This window comes from Martes martes (genome assembly GCF_963455335.1).
Source record: "Martes martes genome assembly, chromosome: 8".
NCBI classification, from domain to species: domain Eukaryota; kingdom Metazoa; phylum Chordata; class Mammalia; order Carnivora; family Mustelidae; genus Martes; species Martes martes.
The window spans coordinates 131,549,660-131,567,315 of record NC_137895.1 but is presented as its reverse complement, the minus strand read 5'-3'; the positions used below and the strand labels follow the sequence as shown (position 1 = coordinate 131,567,315).

General features: G+C 42.2%; 1 protein-coding gene across 1 annotated transcript in view; it reads left to right on the top strand.

Annotated features, from left to right (window-relative positions):
• Window positions 1-17,656, top strand: part of LOC308347273 (ankyrin repeat domain-containing protein 26-like) — a 141,011-nt gene that overhangs the window by 41,562 nt on the left and 81,793 nt on the right. Inside the window, exon 4 of the mRNA XM_080810516.1 lies at window positions 17,386-17,500. Coding sequence (XP_080666642.1) covers window positions 17,386-17,500 — 115 coding nt within the window. The remainder of the gene's footprint in view (window positions 1-17,385; window positions 17,501-17,656) is intronic.

Below are 17,656 nucleotides of genomic sequence, written 5' to 3'. Positions count from 1 at the left end.
TCAGGATACTTTTGTATATAATGCCTACAAACAGTGTGTCCTCCTGTGTATCTACCATACAACCATCAAAATAATGAAATTGAGGCTGTACCACTCATGCCCCATTCAGATTTACCAGTTGTCCCAGTCATGTCCTTTGTTGCGAAAGGACCCCGTTAAGAATCACAGGCTGCGGGATGCCTGGGTGGCTCAGTTGGGTAAGCGGCTGCCTTCGGCTCAGGTCACGACCCAGGGTCTTGGGATCGAGTCCCACATCGGGCTCCTTGCTCGGCAGGGAGCCTGCGTCTCCCTCTGCCTCTGCCTGCCTCTCTGTCTGCCTGTGCTCACTCTCTCTGACAAATGAATAAATCAAATCTTAAAAAAAAAAAAAAAGAATCACACGCTGCTTGTAGTTGTCGGGTCCCTTTCGTTGCCTTCAGACTGAAACCCTTCTTCAGTGTTTTCTTGACTTCCCTGTCCTTGATGCTTCTGAAGACTGCAGGCCGGTTGTTCGGATTTGTGTCTTCATGCTTGGTATCAGATTATTCATTTTGTGCCTGGGGTGGGGCGGAGGTGAGGAAAGGGAGAAAGGCTGCCTGCACTTAACGCACACATACACAAATACTCTCACGTACTCTTACTCAGCCGTAAAAAGGAATAAGGTACTACAACGTGCAGGAACCTCAGAAACATCATGCTAAGTGGAAGAAGCCAGACCCGAAAGGTCGTTGAGTGTGTGATTCCATTTATGAGAAATAAACTAGTAAAGGTAAATCCATCCATGTCATATTGATGGTTACCAGGGACCAAGGGGAGGGCAGAATGGGGAACAACTCCTTAGTGAATACAAGGTTTTATTTTGGGGTGATGAAATGTTCTGGAACTAGAAAGTGGTGGTGTTTGCACAACACTGTGACTACACTAAATACCACTAGATTGTTCACTTTGAAATGGTTAATTTTATGTTATGTGAATTTCACTTAAATAAAAAAAATACTTTCAACTGAGAAGTGACTTGAATAGGGCTGATTTGATTCATAACTGAACAGTGAATTTAAATGGACCTTGCTTTACTAGGTTTGGTCATTTAAATTATTTTAAATGCCCTGGGGAAAACATCTGTAACTTTATATTGTGAATTCTTCTTGCTTTGTGGATTTAAAACTTAGGCCTATTACTTTATTTAAATTTATAGGATTAGGGGTTATAGTTTTATTTCAGACCATGACATTTATGAAAATTCTTCAGTGATTTATCATTTTTCTCTGTCTAAATTCCTGGTCTAGATAATTCACTTACCTCAAAAAGCTTCAGCAAATCACACACTGAATAAAGGGCAGATATAATTCCTTCCCAGTGAAATCCTCTAGGGATGAAGTAAGTACCTGTGAGATGTGTGCCACTCTCCTCTCTGTTTAGTCTGCGCTCCACTCTTGGTGGTACATTTCCATACATGCATTTGTGGATCAGTCACTTACGAACAGACCAGAACACAGCACTTAGGCTTTACCCTGCAATGCATTCTATGAAATGGTGGCTGTGCCTCGTTTCCTTCTGAGGAGGCTCAGGAGCCCTGACCTCCCCTTCTGCTTTCACCAGTTCTGCTGCCATCGCTGTTGCGGTGGGTCTGAGGGCTTTGGGTTCTCCTGGCGGGTGGTTCCTGCATCCCGTGAGTGGAGGCAGGCAGCTGGGGGAGCACTGACATTAAGGATGGGAGAGGGAGGAGGGGTGAGGGCACCTAGGAGAATCAGGACTAGTCTGTTCCCTTCCACCGCCTCCCAGTGACCCTTCCGGCTTTCACTGCTTTTTTCCCCCCTTGTGTGATAGAATGAGTGAGAATGGAAGAGGAAGGCAGATCTGGATTCAAACTCTGAACTCAAGATTAAGTTCAGGTCCGAAGAGATTGAGAAACAAACATTTGTTTTCTCTTTGTGTGAAGGAGAGCTGCCACTTACTCTGTCATGCTGTTGTGTGAATTAAGTTGCATCTGCAGAGTAATCCGGACTTGGTGCTGGGGCATTGTACGTGGGACTTCGGGGTTGCCTCTCTTCTCTCCACCATCTTTCCTTCCCTTGCCCCCTCCACCGAAGAGGAGGAAGCGGAGGAGAGTCCTGCTAACCGGGAGAAGAAAGGGAAAGGGCTTGACAGGTTCTTAAGTGCAGTGGTTGGCAGCACTCCGGGGTCTCCACAGCTGGCTCAGCACGCATGGCAAAATGGAAGGCCTGTTCCTCGGCCTCCTCACCTCCCGTTAGCCCTGCGCTTGCTTTCTCCTTTGCTCCTCTGTTCTGCTCTTCGCCTGTACCTGCTTGTGCCTCCAGATGAACTTTGCAACCAAAAACTACATTTTCTGCGAGCTACTGTTGGCTAGTTAGTTGATTTGAGAATGAAATCGGAATGCCTAACTGGTGAGACTTTTATGAGCCTTTGCAGGTGAGAGGAGGGTTTCCATTGCAGGAGGTGGTCCTAGCATGACGTATCAGAGCCCCGGGGGGGTGACCTGGTGTGGGCTCTCAGGGTCTGAGAGGAGGGAGGGAATTTTCCCTGCAGAGGGAAATCCCGGCGTGGAGTGTGAGCTTGGGGGTGATGAGGGGCACCCGCACGTGTTTAGGGGTGCTCTGTCACAGGGTGTCAGAGGTTGGGGAGGGCACCCATACAGGATGACAGAGCCCAAGTAGGCTGGTGTCCCTGGAGGGATGGCCTGGCATGGGTATCAGAAGTCAGTGGGGAGGGAGGTAGGGCAGTCCAGAATGGGGAGTCACCTAAGCAGGAGGGTGGCTCTGGATAGGGTAGGAGTGTCAGATCATTTCCAGGGGATTGGTCCATTGAAGGTGATGGGGGCCATTTGCAGTTACAGGAAGGGGAGAAAAATGAAGATGAACAGGGTTGTTGCATTGCGGTTGGACTTGCCAGTGGACGATCAGTGCGGCCTCATGGTTTTTGACACAAAGTTATCGCAGCAGATCTCGATGTAAAGGCGGGTGTAGGTAACTGTGTATATGTACCTGTATGCATAATGCGCACTTACAGTCCTTGCCCTGTCCGTTGGGAGCGTGACACCCCAGCGGCAGGGAGTATATTCAGCACCAGATCGGTATTTCTAAATACAATTTCCCACTAATAGGGACCCAGGCTCCTTGGGGGAGAAGCTGACTGCAGGGTAGGGGAGGGGAAGTTCCAGGCTCATTCTGTGCGTGTGGTACTGCCGGAGTGCAAGGAAGTGCCCCAAGAATGATGGGTACATGTCAAAAAGACCCAGAAGCCTCCGAGGGCTTTCCCACCAATCAGGGACAATCTCAGTGTCCGGAGAATGATTGTAGTGGACCCTACACAGAATAAAATAGAACAATCTTGAGTCCAAACTGATAGGAATCCGTAGATGAATAATCTTTCTTGGCAAGGAACAGGCTATTTTCCCTAGTTTCAAACTTAGCTTCCCACAAAATACTTATTAGTTAAAAGGGAAAAGAGTGATGTTAGAGTCAGAGAGCCCTGGCAGACACCATCCTGACCAGTGGTCATCGGAACGTGACCAGCAATGGGGCAGACAAGGTCTAGGCCACCTGGTAGCCTGCAGAGAGAAGTGTGAAGCATTGCTTCTGTGATGCTCCTGCCTTGTGGACGTGACGGACGAAGCTGGGCCAAAGCTGAGTTCCTGTTTCCCCGCCAGCCTGCCCCAGCTGCGGCCTTCTCCACCACAGGCAGTGCCCGCTCTGCCGTTCCAGTTCTCAGGCTAAAACTCAGATCGGCCTTGAGTCCTCTCTGCCCCCGCCCTCAGGCAGTCCTGTGGGTTCTGTCCTCAGAATCTGCTCCGTTTCAGAAGGTGACGTTTGTGAAACGGTGCTTTAATCCGAGGGGCACTTCAGTAGGTCTGTAAGCCATGGCCACTACTGCCCTATTTCGACTTGACTCAGGGCCTTACCTTAGGGACCCCTTGCCAGCGTTGACCTGCACTGCTCCGGCCTTCTGTGAGTAGCTGTCACCCTAGGTGCCCACGGGCAGTGCGAGAGGGTGACAGCATCTTGTCCGAACATCCTGAGCCCAGTCATGGTACCTGGAATACTTACAGTAGGTTCTGGAAGTGTTTTGTTGAGAGTTGGCGTCGTTGTTATGGTGACCATACATTCAGGCTTTTCTGGATCGTTGATTTCAAATACTTTACCTATTTGTCCTCATAAGCTCAGTTTTTTGTCAGATTACAGGACCCAGTTTTTGATTTGGAAACTATGGTTGGTCTTCTGGCTGGTTGTGTGGTGAGTGTCATGTGAGCTGAGAAGAGAGGGATTGACTACTGAGAGGAATGTGGAGAGTGGTGGTTCGCAGGGCAAATGACATAAAGGGGACCCTAGGGACAGAGCTGACTGTGCCCTGGAGCACAGAGCGATGAAACGCATTGAGGTTTGGTGTACAAGAAGACTGGGTACGTGGCACTGTATGTGGGAGTCTGTCGTGGCGAGAGGAGCCTTGCACACATACTGGAACAGCTGTGCAGGACCTGGAATGGTGAGCTTGTGGGTTTGATCCTGTTTTTAGCATTGGAAGGCAGAAATGGTAGTGGTTGGGGTAAGTTCCTCACTTGACTTGCAAGGACAAAACCAGAGAAGCGTGCTTCAGGCCACTGGCTGGTAGTTGCCAGAGTTGGCGGTGGACCGGGGTAGACATTGTTCCTAGTGCTTTTCCCAGGAAACGTGCCCACTCAGCTTCTAAGCCTTCTTCTGTGTCTGATTTGAGTTGTATTTTTGGTATGTATGATATGGTCTACATTTGAACTTTATCAATGATTCACTGAACAGAGAGGTTTCATGGTTGTTTTGGCTTTTAAGTAGGAAAACACTTCTTTTGGTTGCCACAAGATGGCATTGGTCTCAAAGTTACTCTAGTGGATGTTTATTTCCAGCGTTTCATATGCATTTTTTCCTTATGTCGTCTTACATTTATTTTCACGTTGTTCCTATATTGACTTTAATGGAATGGATATTAAATTAAGGTTCCATCTATAATGTTGGTGAGGTTTTCTTTTCCTTTCCCTTTTAGTCTTAAAAATTTTTTTTTAAAAAATTAGATAAAAAATTTTTGAACATTGCAGACATGTATAAGTGAGAGTGTGAAAGCCCACTCTCCTGTGGCATTGTTATATATTATGCTAGGTTGTTTTTTTTTTTTTTTTGGTACCTCTGTTTTCCTGTGTATATAAATGCATTTTTTGGGTGTGTGTGTGTGTGTGTGTGTGTGTGTGTAAGCATGTATTCTATTTATTGTCCATGCTTTCTCAGTTTTTGTTTTTTTACTTAATTTATTTTTGACATCTTTCTGTATTAGTATTTATTAGCAGTATCTTATTTTTAAAAATGACAAGGCAGTGTTTTAAATAGCTTAATAGTAGAATATTTAATAGTTAGATACTGTTAGCTAGTCTAATTTATTTTACCTTTACCTCTTTTAAGAGGTAGCTGACCAATGGCTTTGCTGAGTTTTTTTCCTTGAAATAACCATTTTGAATTGGTTTTTCATATTGTTTTCACAAGTATTTTTTTTTCACCTGAATCAGTTTTTGCATTGCTGTTAGGATGTATTTGCCAGTTGTTAATGAAATGCAATTGTGGAATAAATATTTAAATTTAAAAGAGGAGAGAAACTATGGCTTATTCTTTGTAAAATGTGCAAAGTACTTTGTCTTCTGTATGTGATTCTTCTAGGGCCTGCTCGTTCGAGTTACTGACCTTTTTCACAGAGTGAGGAGTTTTGGAGTATACCTAATTGAACTTGTAGTATCATACAGATAACATTTGTCTCCCAACTATACGTATTTAATGAAAATCTTATGTAACTCTTTTGGATTAAAAGATTTAAGAGTTTTTGTCCTTTTTGAATTCCTACTGTATTCCTTGCTTTTTCCAGTTGCTGGTGACAATGATCTCTTCCAGGTTGTTCTTGAGCACGTTCACCCTGGCAGTTTCAGCTGGGGCTGTTCTGCTTTTACCCTTTTCAATAATCAGCAATGAAATCCTGCTTTCTTTTCCTCAAAACTACTACATTCAGTGGCTAAATGGCTCCCTGATTCATGGTCAGTATATATTGCTTAATAATGAATGTTTTCATGTTTTTCTGCACTGTATTTTTAGATTTGCCTTTTCTTAATTTCCTTCATAATTTGCATCTTCCTCCATGAGTCCTTCATAAAATCAGAAAACCAGATTTTACTTACTATTCCTGTTCTTAGTTGTGACAGCCTTTTCTGTTTTACTTAATCAAGAACCAGTCTTTATACTTAATAATGATTTTGATAAGTAAGTTCTCATTTAAATATGTATCAAGAGAATTTTGGTTTATCTGGATATGTCAAAAGAACTCAACCTCCATTTAAGACCTAAAAACACTAGCCGTAGTTTTCTACTTCATTTATTTTCTCTTAGTTACTTTTTTCATTTAAGAATGTGTAATTGAAGGGGGAAAAAACTCTTTTGTTAAGTATGAACTTTAAAATTAACGTGGTTAAAAAAGTGACTTACTTGCTGTGGGCAACATGGTATATTGCTTGGAGGCCAAGTAGACCTGCATTCCAATCTTGACTCTACCATTTTCTAGAAATTTTTGATGAAGTAGGACATTTTAATTTTAATTTATAAAATATAAGATCTAATACATAGATCTTTTTTATATGTTTCATTTCCTCCCCCCTTTTATTCTTATTGAATTATGATTTCTTTATATGCGAAACATCAGCTTTTTATTAGATTTTTGTAAATATGTCCTGGTTATTTTTCTTTTTAACTTTATTTGCTTTCTTGATTGACAAAATTATTAACATTTGTATTTTGCCCAGTGTGCAGTCTTTTTTCTTCCTTTGGTTTTTCTAATTGTTCTGTGTTTAGAGGATCCTTTCCCTTCCTGAGATGTGACAAATAATCCCTTCCCCTCCCTCATTTTCTAAAGATGACTTTGTGCATAACTCTTTATCTGGAATTTATATAGATGGCTACCTTTTCTCTCACTCCTTTGTGTTTAAAGAAATGCTATGTTTGCTGTAGAATATTTGGAAAACAATATACAGTGAAGAAAATTAATGTTACCCAGAACCCTACAACTCACAGAGCTATTGGGAATACTGTGGCCTGTAGCCTTCAGTAAGGTGTATTCCTGTGGATACATAACCAGATGGAAACCTTCATGGACTCACTGATAATTTGTATTTTCCTAAATCAGCATATAAGGGGGAGGTTTCCATGCCATTAACTACTTTTCTGTGCAATTTACAGTAGTGCCTGAAGCTGTTATAAGCATGGATTGTTCCCATTTTTTTTTAACTAAAAAAGCTACATCTTTACAAATAAATATTTGTCCTTAGGATAAATTTCTGCAGTTTACTTTCCAGGTAAGCACACTTCAAAAGTTTTGAGAAGATATTTCCTGATTCCAAAAAGCTGTGTGAATTCCACTAGTGGTTTCACTTTCAGGGGTGGGATGGGGGAGGGGCTCGTCTTCCCAGAATGCATCTTCATCAACTGTGGGCGGTACTTAAAACGTGCCAATTCAAGGGGTGCCTGGGTGGCACAGTCAGTTAAGTATCCGAGTCTTGGTTTCTGCTCAGGTCATGGTTTCAGGGTCATGAGCTTGAGCATCGGGTTCCATGCTCGGTGCGATCTACTTGGATTCTCTCTCTCTGCCCCACCCCCAAACAAATCTTTAAAACAATCATTCCAATTCAAAAACGTGAAACATTTCTCCTTGTAAATGTACATTTCTTTAATTACTAGTATGGTAGACATTTACAACATTTACAAAACATACTCGGAGGTCATTCATAGTTTTTTTTTTTTTTTTTAAAGGTTTTATTCATTTATTTGACAGAGAGACACACAGCGAGAGGGGGAACAGAAACAGGGGGAAGTGGAGAGGGAGAAGCAGGCTCCCCGCTGAGCAGGGAGCCCGAAGCGGGGCTTGATCCCGGGAACCTGGAATCATGACCTGAGCCGAAGGCAAACACTTAATGTCTGAGCCGCCATAGTTACTTTTTTAGTAAACTGCCTGCCTGTGTTTCCTTTGCCCATTTTTACAGTGTTTTTTCCCCCTTTTTCTTTTTTTAAATTACATTTTTAATTCTTGTTTGTTAACATACAGTATGATATTAGTTTCAGGTGTACGATATAGTGATTCAGCACTCCGTACACCACCCCGTGCTCATCACGATAAGTGTACTTCTTCATCCCCATCACCTATCTCACTCATCCCCCAACCACTCCTTCCCTTCTGGTAACCACCAGTTTGTTCTCTATAGTTAAGAGTCTGTTTCCTGTGTTTCCTGGTTTGCCCCTCAACTCTTGTTCGCTTGTGCATGTTTTGTTTCTTAAATTCCACATATGAGTGAAATCATAGGATCTTTGTCTTTCTCTGAGTGACTTATTTCTCCTAGCATTATATTCTCACTCCATCCATGTTGTTGCAGATGGCAAGATTTCATTCCTTTTTACACCTGCTTTTTTTTTTTTTAAGTAATCAGTTGTTTATCAGGTTAATTGCAGACACTTTCCTCCCGTATGTCCTTTAATACTGCTTAAACTGTTTATTGACATGAAAAATTTTAACATTTTAGTTTAATCATATATTTGAATTTGGCCTTTGTGGTTTCCATTGTGCTTGAAAGTAGAAACAAATGGAGTCATGATGCTCTGAAGACCAAGTGAATTCAGCAACATTAGAACTAATTATTAAATGAATAATTTAATAATGACTTAACTTTTTGCTTAGCAATTGAAAAAAACTCAAATAAGCAAACTGAAATTGATAGAAAAAATAAATCTTCTACTGAAAAGTCCGCTGTTACTATGAAAGGCAGGAAACAACCTGGAAAGTAAAGGCTATGAATGTTTTGGTGAGTTATTTTTAGATGACTTGTTATTTGTTATTAAAAATATGTGAATAATATATAATTTAGAAAACGTTTTTTATATGTGTTGTCTAAAATGTTTGAGGAGGACTGTTTGGCATGGTTCCGCTTGGCCCTACCTTTCTGTAAAGCTGTAGGTACTATGGCACAGATGTTTTGCAGGGTTGGGCTCCAGGTGTTTTTACCAGCAGTGCAGGTGATTTCAAGCTGGGCTAACCAGTATGACAGGTCAACTGGCCTTTGTTTCCAGTTTCGCTGAGTAGAAATTGCGTGCTATACTTGATGACCTTCACATACTCTAAATCAAGGTCATTTCTTTTATTCTATTTATGGACTGGAAGTAAGAGCTACTAACACATGACATGCCATATATTTGGAGGCCTTAACTCTGGAAGTAAATATATTTGTTTTATTGGTAGTCTTTCTCATGATGATGTAAAGTGTGCATGTAAGCTCGAATATTTTGTTTATAAATTAGGGCTTAGAGCAATGATTCCCACATAGTTGATTGCCTAATAAATGTGTTGAATGAGAATGTAATAAGCAATAATTTTGAACTCCAGTAAACCACATCCTCTGAAAGTCGGGGAACTAGAGGAAGAACCTTCTAGATGATGTCACTGCTTCTAAATGTACTCTTGGGAATAGGTTTCAGGAGGCCTGGGGTGCAAGCCTCGGAAATTTTCCTTGAGGGTTTTATGACCCCTGGCTTTGTTTCTGTTAAATCTTTGGTATGTCTGTATCCTTTGCTGCATGTAGTGAATTTCATGAATCTTTAAATTCATCTTTCTCTTCTAAATTCATAGCTTTCTTTAACCTTGTCAATGACATTCGAGGGAGTGATTATTAGTCCCTAAGATTGTCTTGGGTTGAAGATTTTTCAGCCTTAGACATGCTTGCTTCTTGGCTTTTAAAAAATCATTAATGGGCTCAAATTATGGTGATACTAAGACATGCCCTGAGTCATGTCCTGTTTTCTAGACACACTCTTCCTCACCTCCATTGTGGAGGAGCAGTCCAGGTTCCACTTGGTGGTCAGGACTCCCTTCCTTGCTGGTTGAGAGGCTGGAGGACCACAGAGTGCTGGGCAGCAGTCTGAGCTTCCAGGTCCGTGGAATCACTGTTGTGTCTCCTGGTGGATGTGTTCCTCCCTTTGGAGCTAGAACCTCTAGCCTAGCAGCACTAGTTTCTAAGGTTATAGGAATAGGAGGCAGAAGGTTTGCTAGGGGTCAGTAGGGATACTAGTCAGTGCTACCACTTGCATTTCTGCCCCTTGATTCCTGGGCCTGTGAACCCTGGCTATGGGAGAAATGCCACCATGTATTGAACACAGATTCAGGGTAAATACAACTTCTTGAGTACCTTTCTTCAGCCCTGCGAGGTATTACCTCCTAGCTAGTACCATAACTGAGTCTTCAAAAGGGCATTCTGTTGAACCAGCTGCTTCAGGACGGCGGGAAACATGCATGGCCAGTGAATTCCAAGGGCATGGGCCCATTGTTGTTCTGCTGTGAGGTATTTCCTAGATCAGAAGCACTCCTGTGATGATGGTGGACAAGGCATTCTGAAAGTCCGCAGATAGTAGTTTTGGCAGCAGCTCACCTTGCGTTCAAGGTGAATCTGTACCCAGAGTAAGTGGCTGTTCCAGTGAGGACAAAATGTTGCCCTCTGCATGATGGGAGTGGCCCATTTCACTGAACCCACCACCAGGTAGCTGGCTAATCTCCCCTGGGAGTGGTGCCATAGTGAGGTCTCAGTGTTGGTTTTTGCTGCGGGCAATTAGGCACGCAGTGGTAACCGTAGCCAGATGAGTCCGATGAGTAGAGGTGCACATAGCTGAGCCCATGCCTAATCTCCACCCTGCCATCATGACCACTTTGTTTATGAGCTCATTGGAACAGGACAGGGGTGCTGGGGAAAGAGGCTGACTGGTGTCCTGTCCACTTGATTATTAAACTCCTCCTTTGCCAGTGTCCTCTTTTGACGAGCAGTCACATGGGACATGTATATCTTCACATTTTTTTCCCCATTCAGAGAGTTCTGTCTGTATACCTCTGCCCCAAATTCCCTTGCTACCAGTTTTCTAGTCATTTCTTCCTGACCATCTGGCACATCACTGGACACAACGCATGAATTTATAATCCCATGTCTGGCCATTTCTCCTCCCAAGCAAAGTGAACGGCCAGGAGCCTCGGGAGGATTTCCCTTCACTGCTGTCCTTCCGGGATGTTTCAGGGGGGCCCTAGTGCTGTGGCGTCCACTCTGGGTGCTGTTGTGCAGAACCATCTGTAAACCAGGCTGGAGTCTTCCCTCTGTCAGCTGACTGTAAGGAACTCCCTATGAGGCCCCAGGTGCAAGTTGGGGGAGAGAAGTAGTAGAGTAGGAGTGGGGACCATGGGCATTTGGGCCACTTGTTCATGTGACTTACTCGTACCTTCAGGGCCTGCTTGGGCTTGATCACGTCTGTACCACTTCTGTTGGATGGTGGAGTGCTGCTGCACATCCGGTGTTATGACTCGGTGGGTCAGATGACAAATACCCTGTTCACGATGGGCAGCTCCAGTCACGTGGTAACTTGGTGGCTCATGATGAAGTGTTCAGTCTCTTTGAAGGCCCAGTAACAGGCCAAGATCTGTTTCTTAAAAGAGACTGGTTATCTGTTATCTTCCTGTATGTCCCAGAGGGGCAGGGGCTGTAGTGCTGTAGGGCTTTGCTCTAAAGTCCTAAGGGCCTGTGCCGTGATCTGTCTCTAGTGCCTGCCAAAGGCTCCAACCAGCATCCCTGTCTGCCATGGACACTTAAGGCACCAGTGGATTTGTGGACCCGGTGGCCTGAGGAGGGGAGCAGCTTGCGCAGCAGCCTATACTTGTCGCAGAACCTTCTTTTGTTCTGGACCCCACCGTACACTGGCAGCTCTGGGCGTCACTCGGTAAATGAGCTGGAGTAACACATCCAGAGGGGTCGGTGAGGAATATGTTACCTCCAAAATCCCAAGAAGCCCGTGGACAGTTGTTCCTCTCTTGGTTGTAGGAGGAGCCCGATTCAACAGCTCATCCTTCTCCTGAGAGCTCTCCATGTGCTCCACACCACTAGACCCCTAGAACTTTGACTGACGTAGAAGGCCCCTGAATTATTCTTGGATTGATTCTCCACCTCTGACATGAAAATGTCTTACCCATAAGCCTGGATACTTGCTACTTCTCACTCACTAGATCCGGTCAGCACAATGTCATCATTAGAATAGGCCCCTGTGACATTTTGGGGAAGGGAAGGGCCATCAGAATTCCTGCACATTAAATCGTGACACAGGTCTGAAGGGTGGGAGGGCCCTGAGGGAAAACAGTGAGGGCGCTTTGCTGGCCTTGCAGCTGCGAGTAAACTTGCGGTGGGTCTTAGGGACAGAGATGGAGACAGAGGCCAGGAGTCACACACCAGGTACCAGTGTGTTAATTTACTCAAGCATTGAAACCACATCTGGAACAGCAGCTGGAACAACAGCAACAGTGGGGGGTCACCATCGAGTGAGGCTTATGGTAATCAACTGTCATTGTCCTAAGGTCTGTTCTGGGGATGTGGGAGTCACCACTTTTGTGTCTTTCTAACCCTTGATGGTGGCACTAATCTCTGCATTTCTTTCGGGGATGTGGCATGACTTTTGGTTTACTATTTTCCTAGTTAGAGGCAATTCTGGAGGCTTCCACTTGGTGTTTCCCACTGTAGGAGCCCTTACTACACAGGTCAGGGCACCAGAGTGGGAATTCTGTCAGTAGGAATTCTGTCAGGAATTCTATTCCTTGTGCATTCCGGCACTGGGCATGTGACCATAGACCGGGTTTGCAGACCCACTGGGACATCTGTGAGACCTGAGCTAATATTCCATTGACCGGCTGACCTCCATAAGCCCTTCCTCTGACTGGTGGGCCACAGTGGTGTTTTGGGTCTCCTAGATTTAGTGTCAGGTCACAGCCAGTGTTTAGTAGTCTCTGGAAAGTCTGAGGGTTTCCTTTACCCCAGTGCAGTTATATCATCCACATTCGTCAGTCATTTAACATTTTGTAAAACTTAGCAGATTTTCTTGAGTTGTTATTTGTCTTCTTGGTTAAGCCTTTTGTGAATTTATGCCAAATTCTTTGAGGTCTCAGAATATGTCTGAAATTATCTTTATCATTGCTCCAGTACTTTCACACTGAAATTGTCCAGTAAAGATTCATCGTTCAGTGAATAAAAGTTATTTATTGTGTCATTAGCAATACCTTGGTTAAAAGAAGAACTTAATTTGAAAAGAAATAGAATGACTTACCTATAAAATTGTCAGTATGGATGGTTTTGATCGCTTGTGCCTTAGTGTAAATCACATGGATTAGGCCAATATGAGTGTTGATAATGCTTTAGTGTGTTTAAAAATATGTAGTTTGAATTAAATACAGTGTCTGGATTTTGGGCACATGAATTTAAGAGGTTACATGTTAACCAAATTACGGTAGATGGCCACTTCACTTCTGTGGGCCAGAATTGAGTAATGTAAATAAATAAAATATTACTCTTAGTTCTAAATCTGTATCATGTAACAAGATGTATCTCTGTCTACAGTGAGAAAATTATTAAAACAGCTTGAAAAATGTGATGTACAAAAGTGATATCAGAGCTGGAATGAGGCAAAATGGTAATCCTGTGATTATGGGCAGTTTTAGCCCAGTGTCTGTCAGCCAGACGCAGTTGAGCTGTGTCCCATTGCTCCTTAGTGTGGGTATGACATGGCCAGCAACTATAGTTATTCTAGGATGGTACAAAGAGAGCAGAGATGACAAATTCAAATGGTAACTAAAATTTGTATTGTCACTTTTATTGTTAAAATTGGAAAAGGGTGAAAAATGGACAGAAAAAAAAGAAAGCATCAATTTGTATTCACTTTCTTTGTATCTTGTTAAAAACTTAGAAAAATACGAAATCAGTGAGTTCCACAGGTTGAAAAACTGATACACAGGGGATTTTCTTCTCTGGGTGATAGACATGTCTTGGAATGAGATGGTGACTTGTGAATGCACTAAATGCATTGAATTATTCCCTTTCAGTGGTAATTTCACGTTATGTGAGATTAAAGTTAAAAACTAAACAGGAATAAATCTTTGGAGGGTAGGAGAATAATGGTGTTCAGTTGTACCCTTAAATGGTCAGGAAATCGTTCTTCAGTTCTTTAAGGTATCCCCCCACTGGGGGTCAATTTTTGCTAAGCTGTCAATACTTACTTATGAAACAGACAGAGACACCTATTTATAACATGATTGCCTAGTTGACATTTAGTTGTTAAGAGATAGCCACCATGATCTGTGTGGGCTTCTAAGTCCATGCAACATTTGGGTCATTTTCAAGGCTGCCTGGTTTTTGCTTTCTAACAAGCTTTCTGCTTCTTTGCGTGTATGCGCGTGGCTTAGCAACCATGGGTATGTGGGTGGCTCGAACCAGCTTCAGTTTCTACTGCCTGCCTCGGGTAAACCTGGAGTTTATGTGGAGTGCTTATCCCATCCAGATGGCTCTCTGACCTCTCAGAGCTTACAGTTAAATACCTTGCTACTCTTGTTTCCCCTAAACAGCATTGCAACCTCAGGCTAGAGAACTCTGTGTGCTTAGCATGGAGGCCACCTCTTTGACTTACTCTGCCTCAGGTCAGGCAAGTCCCTTCTCTAAGTGACAAGTTTCTGGCATGGGAAGTGAGAGCACAGCACAGACTCACACAGCTCTAACCAAACTTCAGTAATCTTCATGAATAAACCCTTCTTAGTTTGTTGTAGGTCTTCAGAGTCTTTAAAATAATATTATCCAGATTTATAGCCTCGGGGCGGTGAGCCGAGTGGGGGCCCCCGCCACTCTGCCCCGTCAGAGCGGCGCGCCGCCGCACTGAGATTTGAGAGGCTTGGGCCTCGCACATGCACTTTGGGCACCTTTAGTCGCTGGCCCTTTATGCGCAGGCGCAGCCACGCGGGTTTCAGAGGTGCGCAAGCGCATTTGTGCTTGGCGTCATGGTTACGGTTGTTAGGTGCTCCAAGATTCCAAACCATTGTGAGGTCGGTTTGGCTTATCTCTAGCACTGGTGCTGGTGTGTAGAAGCGGTGAAAAGCCCAGTGGAAGGTGAAGTGCTGGTGAAGCCTCTAGGCTTTGCAATGAAGAAGTTTTTTGGTTTCGGGACTGGGAAGGGGCGTCATCCGTGACCTTTCGCAGGGAAGTGATGAATGACTTGAGGGCCCCGCTTGTTAAGAAGGGAGAATTCAACGAGTCCCAGCGGGTGTATAACATCCGAATGAAAGATCTCAAAAAGATCCACAGAGTTGCCGTCATGAACAACATATTGAAAATGCAGCGGTTGCTACTGCTTGGGAAAGACGTGAATAAAAGAGACAAGAAAAAACGGTAATAGAGCTGTAAGGGCCTGCTTAGCCAGAGGGAGTCATTTTGTGAACTTAGATTGACCCTGCCCCTCCCAGAGGAACTTACTTGCAAAGCCCAGTTACAAGGGCGGGTCAGGCCAGGTGAAGACATCCAATCAGTGGGGTGTGCATATATCTACTAGGGTAAATTGAAATTCAGTTGGCCACTCATGTGTAACCTAGCAGTTTTCTCTGTGTGTTGCAGACCTATTGCAATCTCACTGGTCACCTGTGTATAGCCCGGCTAATCTACCTCTATAAAAGTTAGTCTGTTATTTTTAATGGACATCTTTTTATACGATAATGTTATAAAAAAAGATCTATTCCCATAATAGGTCAACTTCTGGGCTACAAATTCTTTCGATAAAATCCAATATATAATTTATATCTGTGTCCACTTTGTATGTATGTTATTTACTGACTGGCTGTCGAAAGAAATTTTGAATTGGGAAGATGGTTCTGTTTGTGATTAGGAAGATATATTTCTGAAAATGTGTACTCTTCTTGTATTTATCGACATTCCATAAAGCAAATAAAATCATCATGGTTTAAAGAATTTTGGGTTACACCTGCTCTCTTTTATCATTGTGATGACATTAAGAAAATTTTTGGAATCACTATAGTGTACACCTGAAAGTAATATAACACTGCATGTTAACTGGAATTAAAATAAAAACTTAAATTTTTATAAGCAGACAAATTTACCCTTCCAGATATCAAAATGTATCTTAAATTTCCACAATTTACACGGTTACTAATAGCTGAAAGGACAGATGAATGAATGGGGCAGAGTAGAAAATGCCAAACACCCAAATATGGTGACATTTCATATTAGTAGGAAAAGGTGAATCATTCATAAGTGGTGGAGAAATATCTGTTATTTATTTTTTATAATAGTATTGAATACTAATATTGATTATTGGTAATTCTTGATTTTCATATGATCTATAAATCTAAATATCTAATAAAATGAAGAAAATAATTTCATTTTTATTTAATATAATGTATATAAAATCTATCATATATAAATATATGATATATTTATGTATAAGATATATAAAATATTATTTAATATATAAAAATATATAAAATACATAATCTATAAAAATAAAACTGGTCCTGTCTATTTGAATCCTGAGCTTCCTTTGGCTTAAATTTCTTGAAAATCAGAGTGAAGAATTACTTAAAAAGAATTCTTCATTATTTTAGCCCTCTTTTCCCATAATGCTTTCAAGAACTAAAATGTATTTAAATGCCAACCATGTGACTAGAACTGCAGTAGAACTGTTGTATGTATATACCATTATTTCAGTTAATGTAAGGCACATTGATTGTGTGATGCCCCACCATTTTATATACCAAGAAGAAATCTTAAAAAATTCTGCCAATTATAGTTGTAAGACATTTTGAATTATAAATTGCATCCCAATGTCAGAGATACTAAAAGGTGACAAAATGAGCCTCCTAGAATCATTGATATATAGTATTCCTGTGAATATTTAAAACATATCTGAGAAGTAGGCATAATTGTATCACTTTACCTAATAGGAGAGTTGTCTTTGTACAGTAGTAGCAACAGTAATAGTTATAATAATAATATGTAACAAACTTTGCATAGATCCTCATTTAAGCATGGTGACGAGGTCTTGTGAGATAACTATTCTTTATTTTATTTTTATTAGTTTTTAGTAATCTCTATAGCCAACACGGGGCTTGAATGCATGACCCTTGAGATCAAGAGTTACATGACCTTCAAACTGAGCAGGGCAGGGGACACGAGATAACTATTTTCATGTCCATTTTGTTGAGGAGGAAATTGAGGATAAGGCTGAGTAATAACTATTAAGTGACAGAGTTAAGTAGGATTTAAACCCAGGTTGAGCTGAATCCTGAGGTCACGCTCTACCTAGTCAGATAGCCCGCTCTTTTACTAGCATGGTGACTAATCACTAATACATATTGTACTTTCGTCAAAAGAAAACTAAATCTTTGTTTTTGAGTCAAAGGAATAAGATGCTATTTAACGTTTACAATTACATGAATTAACTGCATGTTTTGAAGTAGTGCACTATAATTTCCTAAAACGTTCTTTCACTTTCCTAGGACTCCTCTCCATCTGGCCTGTACCATTGGCCATGCCGACATGGTGACTCTTCTTGTACAGAGGAAATGCCAGCTTAATCTCTGTGATAAAGAATGTAGGACTCCTCTAATGAAGGTGTGTGGTAGCAGCTGTGTCTGCCTGAGATGGATTTGATTGAATTACGTAGAATGAAACTTTATTGCATTTAAATGTAACTAATTGGTGAAAACTGTGGCATGCTTGCTTTAAATTCCCAGAACTTACACTCTGTTTCTTGGGATACTACTGACA